The sequence below is a fragment of the Protopterus annectens genome, chromosome 16.part0 (assembly GCF_019279795.1).
Source record: "Protopterus annectens isolate FY-2018-M chromosome 16.part0, PAN1.0, whole genome shotgun sequence".
Taxonomy (NCBI): Eukaryota; Metazoa; Chordata; order Ceratodontiformes; family Protopteridae; genus Protopterus; species Protopterus annectens.
Genome location: NC_056750.1, coordinates 598988690 through 599010330, shown reverse-complemented (window position 1 = coordinate 599010330; position 21641 = coordinate 598988690). Strand labels below are relative to the sequence as shown.

The following is a 21641-nucleotide window of genomic DNA, read 5'->3' as shown; positions in this document are numbered from 1 at the left end:
TGCACTTCTATCTCCACAAGAAGAATTACTTGTAAAAGCCAGCTGCATTTTAAACCATGCTGAACCTTAGTCTTGTGTAGTTTCATTCACATTTGCGAAATAATTGTGTGCTACTGTCAGATATGAGCCTTATTTAGTTATTTATTACTGCATTTTCCTACAAACAGTATTAATGGTAAACTTCTGCATAGTCTGGTGCCTTAAACTGCAGTAGAATTTCAATAGTGGGAGTACTGTGCTTTTTTTCAGCTCCAGGATTTGTGCTTCAGTGTTTTACGGCGTTATACCAGCTTTATTCCTACAGATTTATATTTTGCTTATTATTTACCAAATTAAAATAGCATTCTAGTGCCTTCAGTTTCTTTGTTCTATGTGTCTGCCCCTTGGCCCACTAAGAAATTAAGTTAAAGTTTCTGAAAGAGCTCCAATGTTGGTTTTATTTGATTGGATCCCTCTCTAGCTAGCCTGCTTATTCATTCATTCACTGGAACATTAAGCTAAAGTTTCTTAAACAGCTCCAATACTGACTTTATTGGACTGTTTCCATCTCTAGGTAGCCCGCTTCTTCCTTGAATTTTTTCTAACACTTCGACCCCTTGCCTGATGCAGTTTTATAAGACTGTATCTCTGACCTCTCCACCTTATGGTAATCTTACTACCAAAGTCCTTCCCCTTTTTATTGCTATTGTCTGGTTTATAAGCTACTTAAGCACTCTTCTCACTCACTGTTTTCATAGACACATGACACTGAGTGCTCACCCAGCAAACCAGCATTGCTCTTGAGTAAGCTTTCTTTCATACACATCTCCTGCTCATTTTCCCAGAGCTCAGAAAAGCTTGGCATCCTAGCCTGTACTCCAGATGTGTTTTACTTGTATCTGGTGCCATCCAGGCAAAGGTAAGTACTTTTGATTGCTAAATTGCACTTAAGTTATGTTGAGTGGTCGCTACTGTTTCCTGCTTTTACTTGTACATTTCAATGCATTTTTGTAAAAAAAAAAAAAAAAAAAAGCGCTCTTCCTCTCACTGTTATAAGACAGTCTTGAAATTTGCATTCAGTGTTCAAAACCACACACACATAGACTAACATAAGCTGAGGCACTTAAAAGCAATCTTCCTAAACAATAAAGATCACCTAGACCACCTGTTAGTAAAGCTATGCCTCAGCAAGTCCAAAGGCACTCAGAAAAACCATCATCTTGCACCACACATGCAATCATTCTCAAAAGAACCCCAAACACTAAGCCCCTAAAGTAAGCAAATATATATCTCAGATTTGGGTTTATATCACAACATTGAATTGTCATAACTTCGAATCACGTAATATCGAACTTGTTACATCGAACCGGTAAAACATTGAAAGGCTGTCAATGGCAGTTTCCAATGGGGACATGACACATTAAGGGTGTAGGCATGGGGGCAAGCCCTCCTGCGCCCCCCACTACTTAAATATACCAACTCTGAGATTGCGCTACAGTGTAGGAAATGGAAATCTTCCATTTTCGCACTGTAGTGCACTGAAGCAAGATCTCTGAAGTGGTATATTTAAGTGGCAGGGGGTGTGGGGGTGCAGGGGGTCTTGCCCCCTGCATGGAGCAATTTGTTTTTAATATACACTCCACATGTTGCTGCTTTTTTTCCATTTCGATGTATTCAATTCGATGTAACGTGATTCGAAATTATGACGATTTGATGATGTGATATAAACCCCCCAGATTTTCATCATAGGGAACTCCATCGTAAGACATACTGACACCCCTCTAACTAGGCAGAACAAGGAGAAGATAATGGTTAGTTGCTTATCTGGAGCCAGGATCCAGGAAATCATGCTCACACTCAAGTCATTATACCACAGGTACCAGTATGACTCCATTATAATACATGTAGGTGTAAATGACCTGAGAAACACCTCCCTGGACTATATGAAGAGGCACATTATACAGGTCTCAGACTGGGTGTCGCAGGCTGCTATAAGCCTAGCATTGAGCAGCATATTATCATCACTGAGAATGATGCCACAATATAAGCAAAAGATGACTGATTTTAGCAATTGGCAGTCTTTCTGGTGTCATTCTAACAGGATTCAATATTTTTAAGCTTGGGAGGACATGGGTAACAGACCACATTGCTTTGCCAAGAATGGTCTGCACCTCTCCCACTCCAGGCTTTTGAATGTGGGAGAAACCTTTATCCACTCCCATAGTGTATTTTTTAGGCAATGCCAAACTGACAAACCTACCAACACAGGAAAACCAACTCAAATGAACCTCAAGGTTTTACTGCTCAATGCCAAGAGCCTAAAAAAAAACTCCCTACAAACCCTACTCACACTTGACAATATAGACATCTGCGCAGTTACTGAGACATGGGTAAAAGTGGCAGACAGTACCCCAGAAGTGTAAGGTCTGAGTACCTTCCACAATTCTGGATAAGTAGCTGCACTGAAAGGGCTAAAGGTGGAGGTTTTTCGATATACATCGACAAGTATATCTCTAGGTTGGTTAAACAGGATGATGCGCTGCAGTTCAAAACACCATAGACAAAAAGTTGTACCATAACCTGGCCTCCATGTCCCAAGAAGCTCACAATGTACACTTGGACATACTGGAGACATTTAGCATCCAACCAAACACCCTCCTCATGCGAAACACTAATTATCCCTTCTACAGACTGAGAATCTTACCTGGCCTCATAATTCACAGGCACAAAGATTCTGAGATTCCCTGACTTCATAAATGCAAACACTCTTGACCAAACAGTGAATACGCCCACTAGAGGCTCCAACATACTGGATCTTGTACTCAAAAGTATTGAAGAACACTGTACCTGCCAATATCTTGTTCTCCCTGGTAAGGTCTGGCCATAAAGCTGTCGCCTTCCAAATCAAAATAAACTCTGCAACCCCAGTAATGCCAGTAATACTTAGGAACTATTCCATGGCAAACAAGCTTGTATTACGTGATGGTTTGTCAAAATTTGCTGCCCTTCCAAACTCTGAGAACACAGCAGCCTACAATGAAGTACTCTCAAATGCTGTACAACCATGTCAATGGCTACACAGAGGCTGCTGTACCTATCAGAAATAAGCCCAGAACTAGCTCCAGAAATAAACCACCCTGGTGACATCCCACATTAAATAGGATATACAACAAAAGGAAAAAAAAAAAAAAGCTATGGCAAAAATCAGGAAGGGTAATTTGCAGAAACTTTCTCAACAAACTAAACAGCCAACGAACAGGATTAATTAGATCAAACAAAGCCAACTTTAACAAACTTACAGGTTATACACATGTGCCTGTGGGTGTGTGCAGAAATAAATATAAATATCTATATGTATCTATCTATATATATATATATATATATATATATATATATATATATATATTATATTTATGTGTTTATAATGAATAATCATTGGTGAGTTTGACTAAAACACAAAACGGGAGACAAACTCAAAGGAGATTACCATTAATTACCTATAAAATTATCAGGTAAAAGTAATTGCAAACATAAACCAATTGGTTATTTTTGCAATTATGAAGAGTAAAATAATAATATATATATAAAAAAACATTTTTTTACTTGTGGGGGGGGGGGTGACTGTCTCCCACAACCCCAGAACTTAAATATACTAACTCCAGGGTTGTTGAAACTCACAAACTGTACCAGCGATGGATAACACCACCATTTCACCACACAATAAAATGCATGGAACAATAACCCATGTAGCACTATACACACACACACACACACACACACACACACACATTTTATATATATATATATATATATGAAAATATACACACACACATTTTATATATATACACATATATATATATATATATATATGTGTGTGTATATATACATACATACATATAAAGGGTTCCCCAGTGGGGTACTTACCTGCTAGCTCTCGTGTACAGGCTAATCCACTGGAATGATGACACAAACCATAAACATGGTGTGAATCATCCTTAAGATAGCACATGCAGACATCTCCTTTATACTGGGAATGTCAGTGTCCTACAGAAGCCAAGTCTGCCCATTTGAGAAGAATAAGGGTGCAAAATTCTGGAAGTTAGTCTGAAAGTCAGGCTTTCTGTGGTAGAAGTCCAGTGGTTACAGTTACTGCAACAATGATTCATATAAAGAGCATCAATAGTCCTTTGTCAGGTGTTGGTACAATTGCCTTCTATACAATCACAGTAGGACAGTGGCAAGCCACAAAATACTTTGAAAAACCAAAAAATTAAAAAAAAAATCAGAAAAATCCATTTTTATTGGCTTACATTTCCTTACAAAAAAAGGTATAAATTGTGATGGCAAAAACTTGCAATGGGCATTCAAACTTAGTAGTCAATGTTTATAATCCTATCATATGCATACTTGTCTCAACTCGTGACAAGAACTTTGAATGCTCGACCTGAAACAAGCTCACTAATTGCAGCAACAAAGACATAATGCCATTTGAGAGACTCCATGATTTATGCACATTAGAAAACCATAATTTGCAAAAAAAAAAAAAAAAACATTCTTACCTGGGATGGCTGGTTTGTAATGTGTACTGCTTCAGGTGTAGACTTTTGTTCCCAGTCCCCTTCCACACCCTCTGTTTTGTACTGGTACCTCTGTGCATCTGCCATATCAGGGGGCTGGCAACAAAGCAGAAACAAATGTAAATGTGATTTGTAGAGGCAGAAAAAAAGAAGTTACGTGCTCACCATAACATTCCAGCTGAGTAGTTCTGCTTCATTTGTTTTCAACCTGTGGGTCCTCGGATCCATATCAGATCCAACACGGCCGCATTTTCCAGCTACGGCTCCGAGCTCCATGCTCCTCCCCTTACCCACAATGCCCATCTCCCTTCTCCCTTCAGATTGCGTTTGCTGCCTAACATATAACAGATACCCGACCTAATAACACCTTATCCTCCAACACCAACATCACAAAAGAACTTTAGCCCTGACAGAACCAAAGATCCCAGCAACAATTGTCCAGTACAAAGGATGTGTCAAATCCCAAAGGATAAGGTTAGGGGGAAGGAGGGGGGGGTGGTTGAAGGCAAAGGAAGTAGAACTACTCAGATGGAACATTATGGTGAGTACATAACTTCTTTATCTGAAGTAGTTTACTTCATTTGGTCTTCAACCTGTGGGACAGAGTCCACAGCTACCTAACTCTTGGGAGGCCCTCATGGAAGGATATTCCGGAACACCACAGAACCAAAGGATGCTCTACTCCTAGAGACCATTATAATGAGAGATAAAGGTATGAGATAAGGCCCAAGTAAGCAGCTGAACAAATATCATCCAAAGAGACCCTAGACCAAAAGGCTGCTGATGTAGCCATAGAGCGGGTCGAATGAGCCTTCACGTTTCCTGGAAGAGACAAACCTCTATCTGACTAAGCCCAGCCAATGCATTGTGAAATCCAGAGAGCAATAGTCACTTCTGAGACAGGTTTACCAAAGAAGGGCTTGGCATAGGACACAAAAAGCTGATCAGACTTGTGGAAAGGTTTAGTAATGTGCAGATAAAACCTCAACTGCCTATGTACGTCCAGTAAATGTAGTTTGTATTCCCTTTTGTTCTTGTAGTTCAGAAAAAATACTGGTAAATTAATAATCTGACTTATGTTGACTTCCGAAGCTACCTTGGGAAGGAAGGACGGGTTAGTGCGTAGCGACACTGTATCTTTGTGAAAGATCATATAAGGGGTTTTGATGGAAAGAGCTTGAAGCTCTGACACCCTTCTAGCAGACATGATGGCAACCAAGAAGGCAGTTTTCCAAGTCAGAAACTGCAAATCCACAGATGCCGCAAGCTCAAAGGGAGGAGAAAACCAATGCCTGCAACAACAAAGTGAGGTCCCACAGAGGAATGGGGTCCTTAACCGAGGGTCTGAGAAGAAAAGCACCTTTGAGGAAAGTTTTACAAAGTTTAGCAGACGCCAACGAATACATGTCTACCCCAACATGAAAACTAGCAATGGGGGCTAGCTGAACTTTCACTGTAGAGGAACTAGCACCCTGATGAAAAATGCTAGCTAGGAAATCTAAGACCATTGAAAGTGGTGCAGTGAAAGGGTCCAAAGACCTCTCCATGGCCCAAATAGAAAAATGTTTCCATTTACTATGACAAACTTTCCTGGTGGACGATTTATGAGCTGCTACCAGAATGGATTTAACGGGAGAAGATAGACCAGGAGTCCTAAGAATCATGGAAACCGGAGCAGCCAAGCAGTGAGCTTCAGACTGTCCAGATCTGGGTGAAGAATCCCCGAGGAATGCGAGAGCAGATCCGGGGCCGGGATACAAGATCCATGGTGGAACAACTAGGTGAGACCTGAGTAAAGGGAACCACACCTGATGAGGCCAGAATGGGGCTATGAGGATCACAGTGCTCCCCAGCCTTCGGGCTTTCTGCAGAAACTTTGACAGGAGGGGAAGAGGGTGATAAGCATAAAGAAGCCTGGGAGGCCAAGCATGAATTAGAGTGTCTCTGGGGACTTTCCCCGGAGGAGGGTTCAGAGCGAAAAACTCGGTGCATTTCGTGTTGGAAGGAGACGCAAAGAGATCGCAGCAAGGACGACACTACTTTAGGAAGATCTGCTCCGCTACTGAAGATTTCAGAGACCACTCATAAGGCATCAGGATAGATCTGCTGAGCCTATCTGCTAAAATGTTGGACTGTCTTGGGATGTGCATTGCCACCAGAAAACGGCCGGTGGAGATTGCCCATTCACACACTCTCATGGCTTCTCGACATAAGGGAGAAGATCTGGTTCCCCCCTGTTTGTTGATATACCAGACCACTGACATGATGTCTGTCTGAACTGCAATCGTTCCCAGAGGAAGATGAGCATGGAGGGCCTGCAACGCAAGAAGTACCACTCTCATCTCTAGAACATTGATATGCAGATAGGTCTTGGAAGGGGATCACGTGTCTTGGACTGTCCTTCCCAAGCAATACCCCCCTCCCAAGTAGGGAGGCATCTGTGGTCACCGTGGTTTGGGTTAAAGGAGGTTGAAAGGGACGGCCCTTGAATAGATATGGGGACTGAATCCACCACCAAAGGGATTCCCTGCACACTTTTGAAATTCTCACTGGGAAGGATAAGGGAAGGTCTAATAGTGACCACTGTACTGCTAGAGTCCACTGCAGTACCCTAATATGAAGGCGTGCCATGGAGAGAAGATTTATCATTGCCACCATAGAACCTAAACCTATTATCACTGCTTCGGCTGTTAGTAACTGGTTCTGAAGGATGTGTAAGGCATGTAGCCTCAAGCTGCGTAACCTGTCTGAAGTGAGAAACACCTGTGATTGTATTCTATCCAACTGTGCCCCAATGAAATCTAGAACTTGGACTGGTTGGAGGGCAGACTTGTTCATGTTGATCGTGATGCCCAACTTGCTGGCTAACTGAAGGAAGGAGTCCCTGGCCTGATATAGTACATGCTCTGAGGGGGCAGTAAGGAGCCAATCGTCTAGGTATGGAAAGACAAGAATGCTCTGAAGCCTCAGGTGAGCCGCTACCACTGCCATTACCTTGGTAAACACCCGGTGAGGGGTGTGGTGAGACCGAAGGGGAGGACTCGAAATTAGTAATGATTGGCTCTCAGCCGGAAGCGAAGGAACCTCTGGGAGCACCTGTGCATCTTGATGTGATAATACGCATCCTGCAGGTCAATCGAGCACATCCAGTCTCTGTCCTGTAGATAAGACAGAACAGATTCAATCGTGACCATCCGGAATTTTGTCTTGGTCAGTGACAGGTTCAACTGGGACAGATCCAATATTGGTCTGCGGTCCCCTGTCTTTTTTGGCACTAAAAAGAACCTGGAATAAACCCTGGATCTAGACTGGTCTTGGGGGACTGGTTGGATGACTCATTTTCTCAGTAGTGAGTCTACCTTTACTACTGCTTCCTCCAGCTGCGTGGGTGGAACGTTCAGGAGCGTTTTGATGGAAGGGGGTGGATCCTTGAAGGGAACGAAATATCCTCTGGACATGATTCGCAACACCCACTGATCTGTAGTGATGGACTCCCATGCTAGTGGGTGAAGTGACAAACGACCTCTGACTGCTTCCAGAGAAGGACAGCCAGGCAACCCTTCAGGGTTGCTGCCTGGGTTTATCCGAGAAAAGTTCTCGGGACATGAAATTCCTTGGACCCCTCTGCCTCTAGGGTGGCGTCTGCCGTATCCCCCTCTGCCTCTGGGGGACGGTGATTCTTGAGCGTTCCAGGAAAACACCTGAGACTTGCAAAACTACATCTTCTTCTGGCCTCGCTGGTTCCTGGAAAAGGACCTTTGAGGTGGAGAGAAGCAAACCCCGATGGTAGACAGTGTTTTCTCATCCTTCTCGCTCCGGACTAAAGTTTCTCTGACTGTCTTCCCAAAGGGAGAAGAACCATCAAAAGGAGCACTGGTGAAAGACGCCTTGAAGGGCTCAGAGAATTAACATAAGTGGAGCCAGGAGTGATGCTGGATGGCAATGCCTGACCCCGCTGCCCGTTCGGCTCCCTCTCTGGCATGGGAGAGCAAACGCATGGACATGTTGGCTACAGATTTTAGGGCGGCCATTCGTGCATCAAATGTCTTCTTGTCCTCTGCCAACATGGACCCTGGGGTTGACTCTGTGACAGCGAGACCCCTCTCCACACTGAATGCAGAGCGGGAACGAACCTCCTGGGCTGAACTGGTGGAAGTCGCTACCCCCTGATCCGACCAGGGAGTCAGAGCTGTGCCACCGAGTGGGATGCTTCTCTCTGACAAGCTCTGAGCAGAGAACACCCCCTTGGAACTGACCCAGAGGCTACGGCTCCTGGAGCTCGGCTCTGATCTAGTCGGATCCAACACACTCAGGGCACTGGCCGGCGTCATGGTACCATTGGAGCCAACCCCTCAACTTTGACCGTCCTCGATCCAACGGAAGGAGTAATTGGTCTGAATACTGGTTGGAAGGTGCCTGCTCCTGTGGGAGAAGGCCCTGGCAAGACCCCCATCTGGATTTGAGTGCGGATAAATCTCCTCATCATCTTGTCCATCTCCGCTTCCGAAATGCTCTGGGTGGAGTGGGAGGATGTTGCCAAGGAGGTCCGGGAGAGCCAGTGGGGAGACGGCCTAGGGGGCGACCGGTTAATGAGAACCTCAGGCTCAGAGGAGAACCTCGGGGACCTGAACAGAGGTGAAACAGGCCTGGAAACAGGCTTAGTCTTTGGCGGGTGGGCCGGCCTCCGATGAGCAGTCAGGAGAGTGCTTGCGAGGCCGGTCCTTCTTGACCTTATCCCCTTTGCCAGGCCTCTTAGTGGGAGGGTGAGTCCCAGAGGCCAAGAAAGGGGAAGACGAAGCAGCAGCCGCTGCTTTCTTGGCAGGAGAAGCTGGGACATCCGTCCCAGCAGTGGAGGGCAACAGGCCCATGACAATAAGTTTGTCCCGCCTGTCCTTAAGAGCTCTGGGGTTAAACCCAAAACAAACAGGACAGGAGGTGAGCCACCCCCCCCCCCCCCAAAACAAACCACACACAGAGTGTGGCTATCCACTGGGGAAAGCTTATGGCCACACTTTGTGCAGCTCTTGAACCCATGCTTTGGGGTGTCTGCCATGCCTTAGCCTGTTCAAGCAACACACACACACACACACACACACACACACACACACACACACACACACACACACACGCACACGCACGCACACACACACACACACACACACACACACACACACACACACACACACACGCACACACACACGCACACACACACACACGCACACACACACACACACACACACACACAACACACACACACACACACTACCACGAGAAAGAAAAGAGGGGAGGAAAATAGAAACGCCTACCAGAAAACAACTACGAATAACCTGTGAAGGTACAGAAAAGGTTAGAAATAAGAGGGATAGCTAGAAAGATATCAAAAGTTAAACTTTTATGCTGAAAACTACAATGGAGCTTGGATCATGCTGCTTCCTCTCAGGCAGCAAATGAGATCGGAAGGGAGAAGGGAGACAGGGGCATAATGGGTAAGAAAACGAGCATTGAACTTGGAGCTGTAGCTGGAAAATGCGGCTGTGTCAGACCTGATATGGATCTGAGGACCCCCAAGTTGAAGACCAAATGAAGTAAACTACTTCAGATCAACTATATATCCCAATAAAAATGATCATAATTAATGCAGAAATGTAGTAAACAGACTTTCAGCCAATTTTTACCTATCACAAGTATTCCTATGAATATTCTGCATCATTTCATTTGCAAATGAAGGTATAAATACAGAACCATACCCTGAGCAGCAATTCCCTAAACTGCCTCCAACTCAAAGTTGAGGGAAAAAAAAAAAAACTCTTCTTTTTCTATGCTCCTGCTGTAACTCTACCAAGCCTCCAGTTACAACTGTAAAATTCAATCTCTGCAATCATTTATGAAGCTGTGATCTCGCAGCTTCGTAAATTAGCGCTAGTACTGAACTCATGAAATATTGCCACCTGTGTTGGCAAACCTTAATAGCTTGCATCTATTCGAGCTATCCCCTTCCCCATCCTAATTACGGCTTTGTATAAAAGTGTGAACTCTTACTAAATTTCCTTGCAGCATTCCACCATGTGGTGTATTAAAGAGTATATGCATTTATTAATACATTCATTGCTCTCAAGCCATATGCCTGCCTTTTTCTTCTTCCTGTGAATACACAAAACAACTCTTCTTTCCTCCCTGAAGCACTCACTTGCCATTTTTAAAACACCTCGCTAATGTTGAAAATGTCTTTGCTGAACATTCGACTGTCATATCAAGCTCTTTTTGCTCTAAACTCGTTAGTCCAACTTCCTGTACCCTTAGCTGCATTTCTCTGAAATGCCTGGATATGGATAACATGTATTCAATAAAACTGCACTTCAACTACAATGCCAGAAGCCATTAAACACACACACACACACACACACACACACACACACACACACACAGATCTACTTATATATGAACCTAAAGATCTATCAAAAGCACAAATCATAGATCCTAAAATCATCAATTGCGACTCATCGGTTTCAATAAACAATTAACAGAAGAAAAGCCACTCAATGAACATACTCTCTCATCAGAGTGTAAGTATGCTTGCATATACTTGAGTATAAAATGTGCAGACACAGATACGCAGCACACAAACATATCACAAAAACAGAGAATTTCCCTTGATCAAACAAAGTGTCTTAAGCATGCAGCAACTGATCAAATCAAAACAGTAATACCACAGCAGTCAATAACTCAGATAATTACCTAGTCTGCTTACTACAAAAGCACCATTTACAACAAGATACGAATGAACTGATCACAAACACATAACACAGAATTGCTACAATCACACAAAGAGCTGTTCCTGTGGTTCAGTGGTGCAAGGTTTGATTCCCCCAACCTCCATTTCCTAACTATGTGACTCGGAGCAAGACACCACTCACAGGCTGAGTCTGAAAAAAGTCCATGGAGATGAGTGCTCTACTCCAGAAAACAAATCAAATAAAATAAAGCTGTAAGCATTCTGTAAAATCAGTAACCTCCTATTGCTGTACAGAAACGCATACAATAAAAGTAAAACCACAATCACACACAAAATGCATACTTTACATTGGGGGTGACCCTCAAAATGGGGGTGGGCTTTGCCCCCAGATTCTTTGCTTATACGTACTAACTCTACAGTTAGAAAACCATACCCAAAGGCAATCCACCAATACTATTTTAGTCAACAGAATGCAAGCTGAATAAGCACAAACTGACATACTTTGACAGGTTGTGACTGCTCAACAAACCATCATCAAAATGTGACTGAACAAACTGCAGCCACAACATATACATATGTATAGAGACACACACACACACACACAAAATTCTATGACAACTGGTAGTACAGAGCGCTCCCTATATCTGAGGCTCAAAGTAACAGGAGAGCAAAGACTACTCATGGCACATGTCCCTCTACAGCAATGAAAAAGGAGGGGGGTCATAAGGGGGAATGTGGGTAGGAGCTAGTACTGCAACTGTAACCATTTTGATCATCTGCTGCAATAATGAGTGTTCTAACACAACTGTTCAATGTTTATATATGATCAGTGGTGCACTTGGGAAGATTCCCAAAACACAGTCTCCACTTTGGGAGGATTACGTTTAAAGGTTTTGAAGATAGCTGTGAAAAATTCTGCCCTGCTCGTGAAGTAAACTTTCAGCTTATAATAAGAACAAGAAAAGGTGTAGATGAAGATCATGCAGATTTATCTGTAGCTACTCCAGGCAAAGACTTTCCTGAAAAATGATGGCAACAGCCCTGACAGAATGCGCTGTAACTTGTTCCAGTGAATGTTTTCCAAGCTTTTCTTACCAGAACAAATATATTTAGAAATACATTTAGAAACCACCAGCTTTGAGGCTAGTTCGTCAGGCATCCATGGGACAAAGGAGACAAACAATTGTTCTCCCTGTCCAATGCCTTTGGTCAGTTTTTGTAATGCCCGAGTTTCTGTGTACATCTAACAGGTGAAGAATTATCAGGCTTTGGAAGAAAGACAAGTATCTGAACAATATGGTTAGAAGAGAGCTCACTGATGGCCTTTAGCATGAAAGGAGTGTTGGACCTCAAACTCATCCTATCTCGGTGAAACACTGTACATTGAGGCCTAAAATTCTTTTAGCCAACTGATGGCTATCAGAAATGCAATCTCCTAGAACAAGAATTTAAAGGGAAACTATGCTGCTAGATCAAATGGATTCAATTATAGTTTTTCCAAGACAAAGTTACAGCTCCGTGGAGGGAGCTCCCTTGGTGGATAGAGCTGCAGGAGATGCAGGCATTTTTCTCTGATAGAAAACTCACTAATACCCATGTAATTGAGCTTCTCTTGTCAAGTAACCCTCTGACCGAGTATACAAAGTTGATGTGCTGATTTTCATTGGTCACCATCATAGATTAAGAGAAACAGTTCTCTGTATAGAGAATTAACTGTTTCTTCTTCTCCTTGACAGAAGTAGTTCACTGTCAGTATATGTAAGTATCAGGGGGCAATTAACAATTAGCAGGTAAAGGTGATAAAGGATAATGAGGGAGACATACTCACAAGCGAGGAGTGTGTGTTGAGGAGATGGAAAGAGTACTTTGAGGGGTTGATGAATGAAGAGAATGAGAGGGAGAGAAGGTTGGATGATGTAGAGATAGAGAATCATGAAGTACAATGGATTAGCAAGGAGGAAGTAAGGATAGCTATGAAGAGGATGAAGAACGGAAAGGCTGTTGGCCCAGATGACATACCTGTGGAAGCATGGAGGTGTTTAGGTGAAATGGCAGTGGAGTTTTTAACCAGATTGTTTAATGAAATCTTAGAAAGTGAGAGGATGCCTGAGGAATGGAGAAAAAGTGTTTTGGTACCGATTTTTAAGAATAAGGGTGATGTGCAGAGCTGTAGTAACTACAGAAGGATTAAACTGATCAGTCACAGCATGAAGTTATGGGAAAGAGTAGTGGAAGCTAGGTTAAGAAGTGACGTGATGATTAGTGAACAGCAGTATGGTTTCATGCCGGGAAAGAGCACTACAGATGCAATGTTTGCTCTGACAGTGTTGATGGAGAAGTACAGACAATGTCAGAAGGAGTTGCATTGTGTTTTTGCAGACTTAAGAGAAAGCATATGACAGGGTGCCTTGAGAGGAGTTGTGGTATTGTATGAGGAAGGCAGGAGTGTCAGAGAAGTATGTAAGAGTGGTACAGGATATGTACGAGGGTAGTGTGACAGCGCTGAGGTCTGCGGTGGGAGTGACGGATGCATTTAAGGTGGAGGTGGGGTTACATCAAGGATCAGCTCTGAGCCCTTTCTTATCTGCAATGGTGATGGACAGGTTGACAGACGAGATCAGACAGGAGTCCCCATGGACTATGATGTTTGCAGATGACATTGTGATCTGTAGTGAGAGTAGGGAACAGGGGGAGGAGACCCTGGTGAGATGGAGATATGCTCTAGGGAGAACAGGAATGAAGGTCAGCAGGACTAAGACAGAATATATGTGTGTGAATGAGAGGGATGATAGAAGAATGGTGAGGATGCAAGGAGTAGAGGTGGCGAAGGTGGATGAGTTTAAATACTTGGGGTCAATAGTTCAAAGTAACGGTGAGTGTGGAAGAGAGGTGAAGAAGAGAGTACAGGCAGGATGGAGTGGGTGGAGAAGAGTGCCAGGAGTGATTTGTGACAGACGAGTACCTGTAAGAGTGAAAGGGATGGTCTAACAAGAGGGTAGTGAGACCAGCTATGTTATATGGGTTGGAGACAGTGGCATTGACAAAAAGGCAAGAGTTTGAGCTGGATGTGGCAGAATTAAAGATGCTAAGATTTGTACTGGATGTGATGAGGGTGGATAGGATTAGGAACAAGTATATTAGAGGGTCAGCCCAGGTTGGAAGGTTTGGAGACAAAGTCAGAGAGGTAAGATTACGTTGGTTTGGACATGTGCTGAGGAGGGATGCTGAGTATATTGGGAAAAAGATGCTAAGGATGAAGCTACCAGGTAACAGGAAAAGAGGAAGGCCTAAGATAAGGTTTATGGATGTGGTGAGAGAGGACATGCAGGTGGTTGGTGTGACAGAGCAAGATGTAGAGGACAGGAAGAAATGGAAACAGGTGATCCGCTGTGGCGACCCCTAATGGGAACAGCCGAAAGAAGATGATGATGATGATTTAAAACTTGTCAATCGATCCATACTGACAAAAACCTAAACTCAATTAACTTGTGCTTGATGAGTTAGCTATTGACAAAAACAACCTCTTCTGCAGGACCAAGCTATTGACAATAAAACTCTGATGCAGTACTACCCTTTAAGGAAACATCTTACTAACATGTGGATAACGGATTGCACTGGGCAGATCCTGAGGAAGGTGTCCTTAGCCAAGTATCTTCCCTTTCACATCATCTGGAAGGAACTGGGTTCATAAACTGGCATGCTTTCTAATCATGAATCCTGCTGCTGCTGCCTTAAGACTCTGCATCTACCACACTGTACCCACGTTATAACATTTTAACCAACTGAAATGTCTGAACCAACCTGCACACTGGATCTTGTAGCATTTAGCCCTGTATTTTTATGGCAACCTCTTCTACTTGTTTCATGATCTTTCCCTGATACTTTACCATGTGGGTCTGACACTTAATGGCCCTGAAAGGGCAAGTAGCAGATGAGTATACCTTTGGCCAAACCCTTTATAATACACTTTGTCTTTGTCATCTGGGAGGCTATTTGGCCCTGGAGCTAATTTAGAGCTTTTGGCAACATCTAGGAAACTCATAGCTGGGTCCACCACTAGATTCTTGTAAAAATACTGGGGAACCTGTTGAACTTGTAAAACTTATCAGGTTTCTTTGCAGGGAGTAGACTGAGCCAGTTTCCAAAGGAAGCAGCCTCAAAGGCCATGAATACTTATTTATTTTATTTATTTACTTCCAGTTTGATTACTGGGGAAATCCACTGGGCCCAGATAGCCCATTTTCAGTGGAGGCCCAGAGAGAAAAGCTCCAAGAAACAGATTACAGTAAAGATAGCAGTCCAATAAAAAAATAAAAGTATAAGTACAAATACATACCAAATAATACAAAGCGTGAGCAATACTGCCCATAGTGGAAAAATATTGTGCAGATACATTTTAACAAATTCACACAGTTAAAATCAAAAGTCAAAAGCTATTTACAGAGTGTGAGAGATCATTTGGGAATTAGCTACAGAAGGTTATACCCAGCTATAAGGTGCTTAGGAACTCAGGAGGATATCCTCCCAGGGGGGATTTTGTTAAAGAGTTCTAGGTAGGGAGAATGCAGTTACATTTCCATTTGCAGGAGAGGTATGTGTAAAGCTGAGTTTTGAAGTTGTTTGTGTTTGACATTGTCCACAGTGTGGAAGGGAGAGAGTTCCATTTCTTACTTAAGGAGAGGAGAAGTTGTCCAGCAGGACGTTTAGGTTTGTGGACAGCAATTATGTTTTTGTGTTCAGATCTGAGAGTTCTATTTGGGGTATATGGGGGAAGGATGTTAGTTAGAGTGGGGCATTTGGTTGGATTAAATACCAGTCTATGTGCTGTAGTGAGCTGGAGGATGTCTAGATAACTTGTGAATTCTAACCAGTTGCGGGATTGGAGGGTAACACAGCGATGAGTGGAATGTTTAGCTTTGGTGGCAAATTTAGAAATTCTGTTATAACAGCTTTCAAGTCTGGAAGTGATGGAAGAGGACAGGTTAGTTAGTAGTACCGGGGCGCCGTACAGAAGGAAGGGAAGGAGGTAAGCGGAGGCCAGGGTATGCCTGCTAGAAGTAAAGAGGAAGTGGTTGTTCCTGTATAGCATGCCTAGTTTTGCTGGGTTTTCTTTATATTTTGCTGAATATGGATGTCGAACTTGAGAATACTGATGGTAGAGTAGTAGTTTTATGCTCATCCAGGCCCAAGAAGTGCAGATGCATCCTTTTTTGTCTTGGATGATTTTTGCAGGTCTCCCTTTTAAAACACTCACTTAACAGACTGAGGTTCTCCCTAAAGCAGATGCTGTCTGGAGGTTGGCCAGATGAAATTATCCCAGCATCATCTGAACTATATCCTGGGGGAGGATATCTGAGTAATATAAGCTAAACATTCCATATCTTTTGAAGAAGAATCAGATTTTCTTGGAAGGAAGATGGTCCTCTTTCTTTTACGAGACTGGAGGCCAAAAAAGGGTCTGGATGGGGGCAGCTGCAAGTTATGCCACACTACAAAGGCCTCTTTCAATAACTTAAAATCCTGCAAAGCAAGCTATAGTTACATAAAGAAAAGAATATGCACTGGGCGACCTGATGATAGTAACGTCTGATACACGACTGATGTGCACTGCTCATACTCCTGAGTTTCTAAGGAAGGGTAGCAAGAGGGCTCCAAATCTGCCATGTAGGCTTTCTTGAAGGATCACCTGAGAGCTGATTATCAGAGACGGAAAAGCCATTTAAACACACATTAAGAGTCAGAAAATTTAGAGAATGCAGCTTCCACAAATTCTTTAACCCACAAAGTGAAAAAAGGCCTGGAAGACAGGCTAGAAGTCAATGACAAGTCCACCTCAACTGAAGTCAAACAGGGGTTAGTAGCTGAAATGGTCACTACATGGGGGTTGGGAAGCTTCCTCATTAGATTTGGCATCCTCATGGCTATTAAACACAAGGAGAGCAGTCTTCAAGTCTTTGATCATCGTACTGAGGTCCTCCTACCAACGAAAACTTCTTTATGACTGCGTTGCTTTTTATGGGTCTTCTTGGCAGGTAAAGACTCCACCCACCCAGTGGATGTCTGCTTTGACTCTTGATGCCTGTATAATGGCCTCAAGTTTTTTCTACAACAACCAGGTATGCTGGGAGGCACTTTGGGTCCCACAGGTTTTCCTAGTGAAACTCCTACAAATCTGACAATCTAACTCAAGCTGATACTTACTAAGCAAAGCAATCACTTGTAATGCAAATCTGTGCATGGAACGTGATGCCCACAAATACAAAGATTTCTCAGAGTTGGACAAGGTATGCCCCATGAACCAGAAACAGTATCCCTCGGAATGGTTCACTTATAAAAAAGACTATAAGAGGAGTAATCAAATAAAAATATTAAAAATATTCCCCAATAGTGCACTTTGCTTCAATGATCAGTACAAAACTGAGCTCTGGAGCCAAAACCAAGACCATATGACCAATGAACTTTTTATCAGAAGTTAGCATTATGCCTGTGTCGTTAAAAAAAAAAAGAAAATTACGGTGGTATGGCGTGATCCAGTGCCACAACATTGACAGAACTCTGGGAATCTGGGAATCTGATCACCTGCGGATAATTCCTATATGTCATGAACACTACAGCGAAAGTGGTCTATATAGTAATAAAATCCAGTGATAACAGCATGTCAGTACATTTCAATGTGGGATAGTAGCTAGGGCATATAGTCTGTGTTCATTTTTTTAAACAAAACATGCAAAACAAAACTAGTTACAGCACTAAAAAAGTAAAACACAATTTGGTAGAATAGCAATAAAATACTAAAATATCAACGACAGTGTAGATTAAATTATAAATGTGTTTTGTATACAAGTGACACAACCTTGCTAGTGGATGTCTATATTATACACACGCGCACACAAAATATTTGTTAGGGGTGGGAATTACACAGGGATTTACTCCTGGAATGGACAGGAAAATGTGCAGACTAGGAGAAGATCTTGCACAACTCCTGGCAGGAATTATAGCTGACATACTCTGCTGAAACATAAAATGTTTAGTTTTATTTAATTCCACGATTGAAATACTGAACATGCCCAACTATGTATGTTAAAGTACTCTAACCATGTAAAACTTGGTACACAGTAGAAAAGTTTAAGTTGGCCCCCACCTACTTTGATTTTATCATCTCTGGTTTACTTTTACATTGTTCAGTAAAACCAAACTACGTAGGGGGCTACACCCCCCCCCAACTATATATACTAACTCCAGGGTAGCACTACAGTGGGGAAAAGGACATACACCTTTTACCTGCCTTACAGTGCTCTACACACTGCCAGTACTCATTATCAGTGAAATGAGTTTTAGGTCAAGTGAAATTTAGGTGATTTGGGGTCAGTCAAATGAATGTCAGGCAAATGGAAGCTAGGTCAAATGAAGTAGCTCCATACATACATACATATATATACATATATGTATATATATATATATATATATATATATATATATATATATATATATATATATATATATATATATATACACACACACACACACACACACACACACACACACACACACACACACACACACACACACACACATACACAAACACACACACACACACAGTGCACAGAGGTCAGTCTTTGTTACTCACAGTAATCCATTGGGAGTTGTGTGACTTTACAATGCAACTGACCTGGGAGTTTTGCAGAATTAACCTCCGGGATCAGCTTTCTGGGCAGTTTACAGGCTTAATAGGATTGAGTAACTCCCAGCATAATACAGTGTCATTTATTTTGCACTACTTTGTTGTATATATTATATGCTGCACTTCTGCAGTCCAGGGAAGGGATGCCATCTATTATCAGTCATGTAAAGTCATGCAAGATGTAATTTCTGCCATGTCTCACTGGTAAATCAACCAAAATTAAATTACAGGCATAAGCACAGCTTTACTTACATTTGTATGTATTTATACACATTGATGGTGTCATTATTGAGTTTGTTGATCTGTTTAGAGATGTGTCCGAATAGCTTTAAGATAATCAAACCAGGAGGTTGAGCTCTGAGCTTAACACAGATCTTAAAAGATACTTATTTTTCAAAATACTGCAAGAGATTCTCCTATACAATCAAAAAAAAAAAAAAAGACACTGCGACTCCTGGTTCTTTTTCAAATCAGATTCTCCTTTATTGTGCAACCTTTTCAAAAGTTAAGTGAGTGCACTTGATAGAATGAGGAGTTAAGACTGCAATCTTTCATTACTCCAGCTGATGTCCACTACCATAAGGGTGTCTGTAAAAATATCTGCTAATAAACTAAAACAAGTCACATAGATAAACCAACCTGTAAAAACTACAAGAAAAAAGAGGTCAGGATAGGGTCTTCGCTGTGTGATTCCTTAAAAACTCTTGTGCTAGAGCCTCATGGACCATACGCAAATTACCCCATTAAGGACATCCTGTGTTTAAGGTATGCGAATCTTACATACACTATCCTGTTATTAAAACCCTGATGGTGTAATAGGTTGAAATGGAGATCATGGTCAGAAAAATTCAGTGTCTCAGAGGCTCGTAAATCTGTAAAATTTTAGAATAATTAGGTCAACTACATAACACGTGTCAGTTTTAGGGCCTTTATCCTCATTTTGCACTCTGTAAGAAATCTGAAGGTAAGAGAGAAAGAGAGAGAGATAGATGTATTCTTTAGGCAGTAGCTACTAAGGTTTACTGAGAGAAACAAATTACTACATTCTACTGTGTTTGAAGCCTGGCAATAGTTTTGCAACTAAATGCTGCCACTTAGTGGTTGAATGGCATAAAACTCTGCAGGCCCTGACTTCATAAATGACTGACTCAACACCCTCTAAATGAGCTGGTTTAACAGGCCAGCATGCATGAACACAGACTTCCTTACTGAATTCTGTCCAACATCAGCCCCCCACAAACTAGGCTTCACTGCTTTCTCAGTCCTTGGTCCCAAACTGTGGGGATCTCTCTCTCTCTTCTTTTCTTAAAGATCATTCCTCTTATCCCATTTTTAAATTAAAAATAAAACAGCATTTCAAGACTATAAGAAAATGCAACTGCTATCTCTTTGGTCATATAACTTAACCTCTTCATACCCTCTTCTTCCATAGAAATACCTTATACAGACTCTGATTTTGTGTCTTTCATCATGCCAGCTTGATTTCTATTCTGTATATAATGCATACATATATTGTGTTCAGTCAGTCACTCTGAATATAATGTCTTTTACCTACTGCCTTTATACCCTTAAGCTAACTATAATATTCACTATGCATAATATATTTAAATATTGTATTTTGTCATTAACTATATATATATAATGTCATGCATCTATTGCGTTTACGCCAGGCTGAGAATGGAATAGGTCCAAAGGAATCGGTACACTACCCCACTTAACAAATTTAAAATAAAATAAGGTAGCTTGTGAATTTAGTCTCTTCACATTATATTACAGATCTCAACCAGTATCAGACTATTAATTCTAGTTCTAGCCTTCCAATCCTCCCTGACTAATGAAGCTAGTCATACCAATTGTACCCGCAGTATCCATTCCACTTGCTGAGATAAGCTATGTCCCTACTCCGCTATATGTTAAAAGAGGATAACGTGAACATCTGATGTGTTGTAGTACAGATATTGTTAAAGTGCTTGAAGTACAGCACCATTTTACTAAGATGCAATACAGGAAGAAGATCTACAGGCAGGTGACACATCTCAGGACACCAGGAGATTGAAACTATTACAGTACACATTTATTTATGACCAAAGTACCAAGCCATATTGTGCGTCTAACAGCAGACGTTTAACTGAATAAGTACAACATGACACTATTTCAGCGATGCCTTTTCAGTCACCTACCATACTCTCTGTTTAGATTATGAAGAAGTGTTGTATGACCAGGTAATAAACAGCACTTTCATAGCGTTGAGATGTAATAAGAGATTGTGTGTATACCTAGTCATTCTATTAAATATAAGACATTCCAGTGACTGCTCCTTCCTGCTTTGACAAAACTGAATGTTACTGTGTTGTTAGTGACCTCTGATGATTCAAAGCAAGGGAAGGATGCAGAAAATAACCGAATGGGTGAAACTAATAAATATGGTAGGGTTAAATTAGAGCAGAAGCAATGCTAAGCACAACTTCAGCTTTATATAACAACTGGGCATGGCTCCCTATTGAAATGTTGGCACTCACAATGCCAAGTGACACCAGACTGTGGAAAACAATAATGGCAAAGTTGTAATTCAACTTGTTTCACTCAAACATACACACTAGCCCGGTCAATCTACGTTCTTTCACAGACTACCTCAATATTCACAAACTATAGTCACTTTATTGACTATGTA

General features: G+C 42.0%; 1 protein-coding gene across 4 annotated transcripts in view; it reads right to left on the bottom strand.

Moving 5' to 3' along the window:
• Positions 1 to 21641, bottom strand: part of LOC122790444 (breast cancer anti-estrogen resistance protein 1-like) — an 829901-nt gene that overhangs the window by 29687 nt on the left and 778573 nt on the right. For all 4 annotated transcript variants that reach the window (XM_044057980.1, XM_044057978.1, XM_044057979.1 and 1 more), the window contains one exon: positions 4539 to 4652. In XM_044057980.1, coding sequence (XP_043913915.1) covers positions 4539 to 4652 — 114 coding nt within the window. The remainder of the gene's footprint in view (positions 1 to 4538; positions 4653 to 21641) is intronic.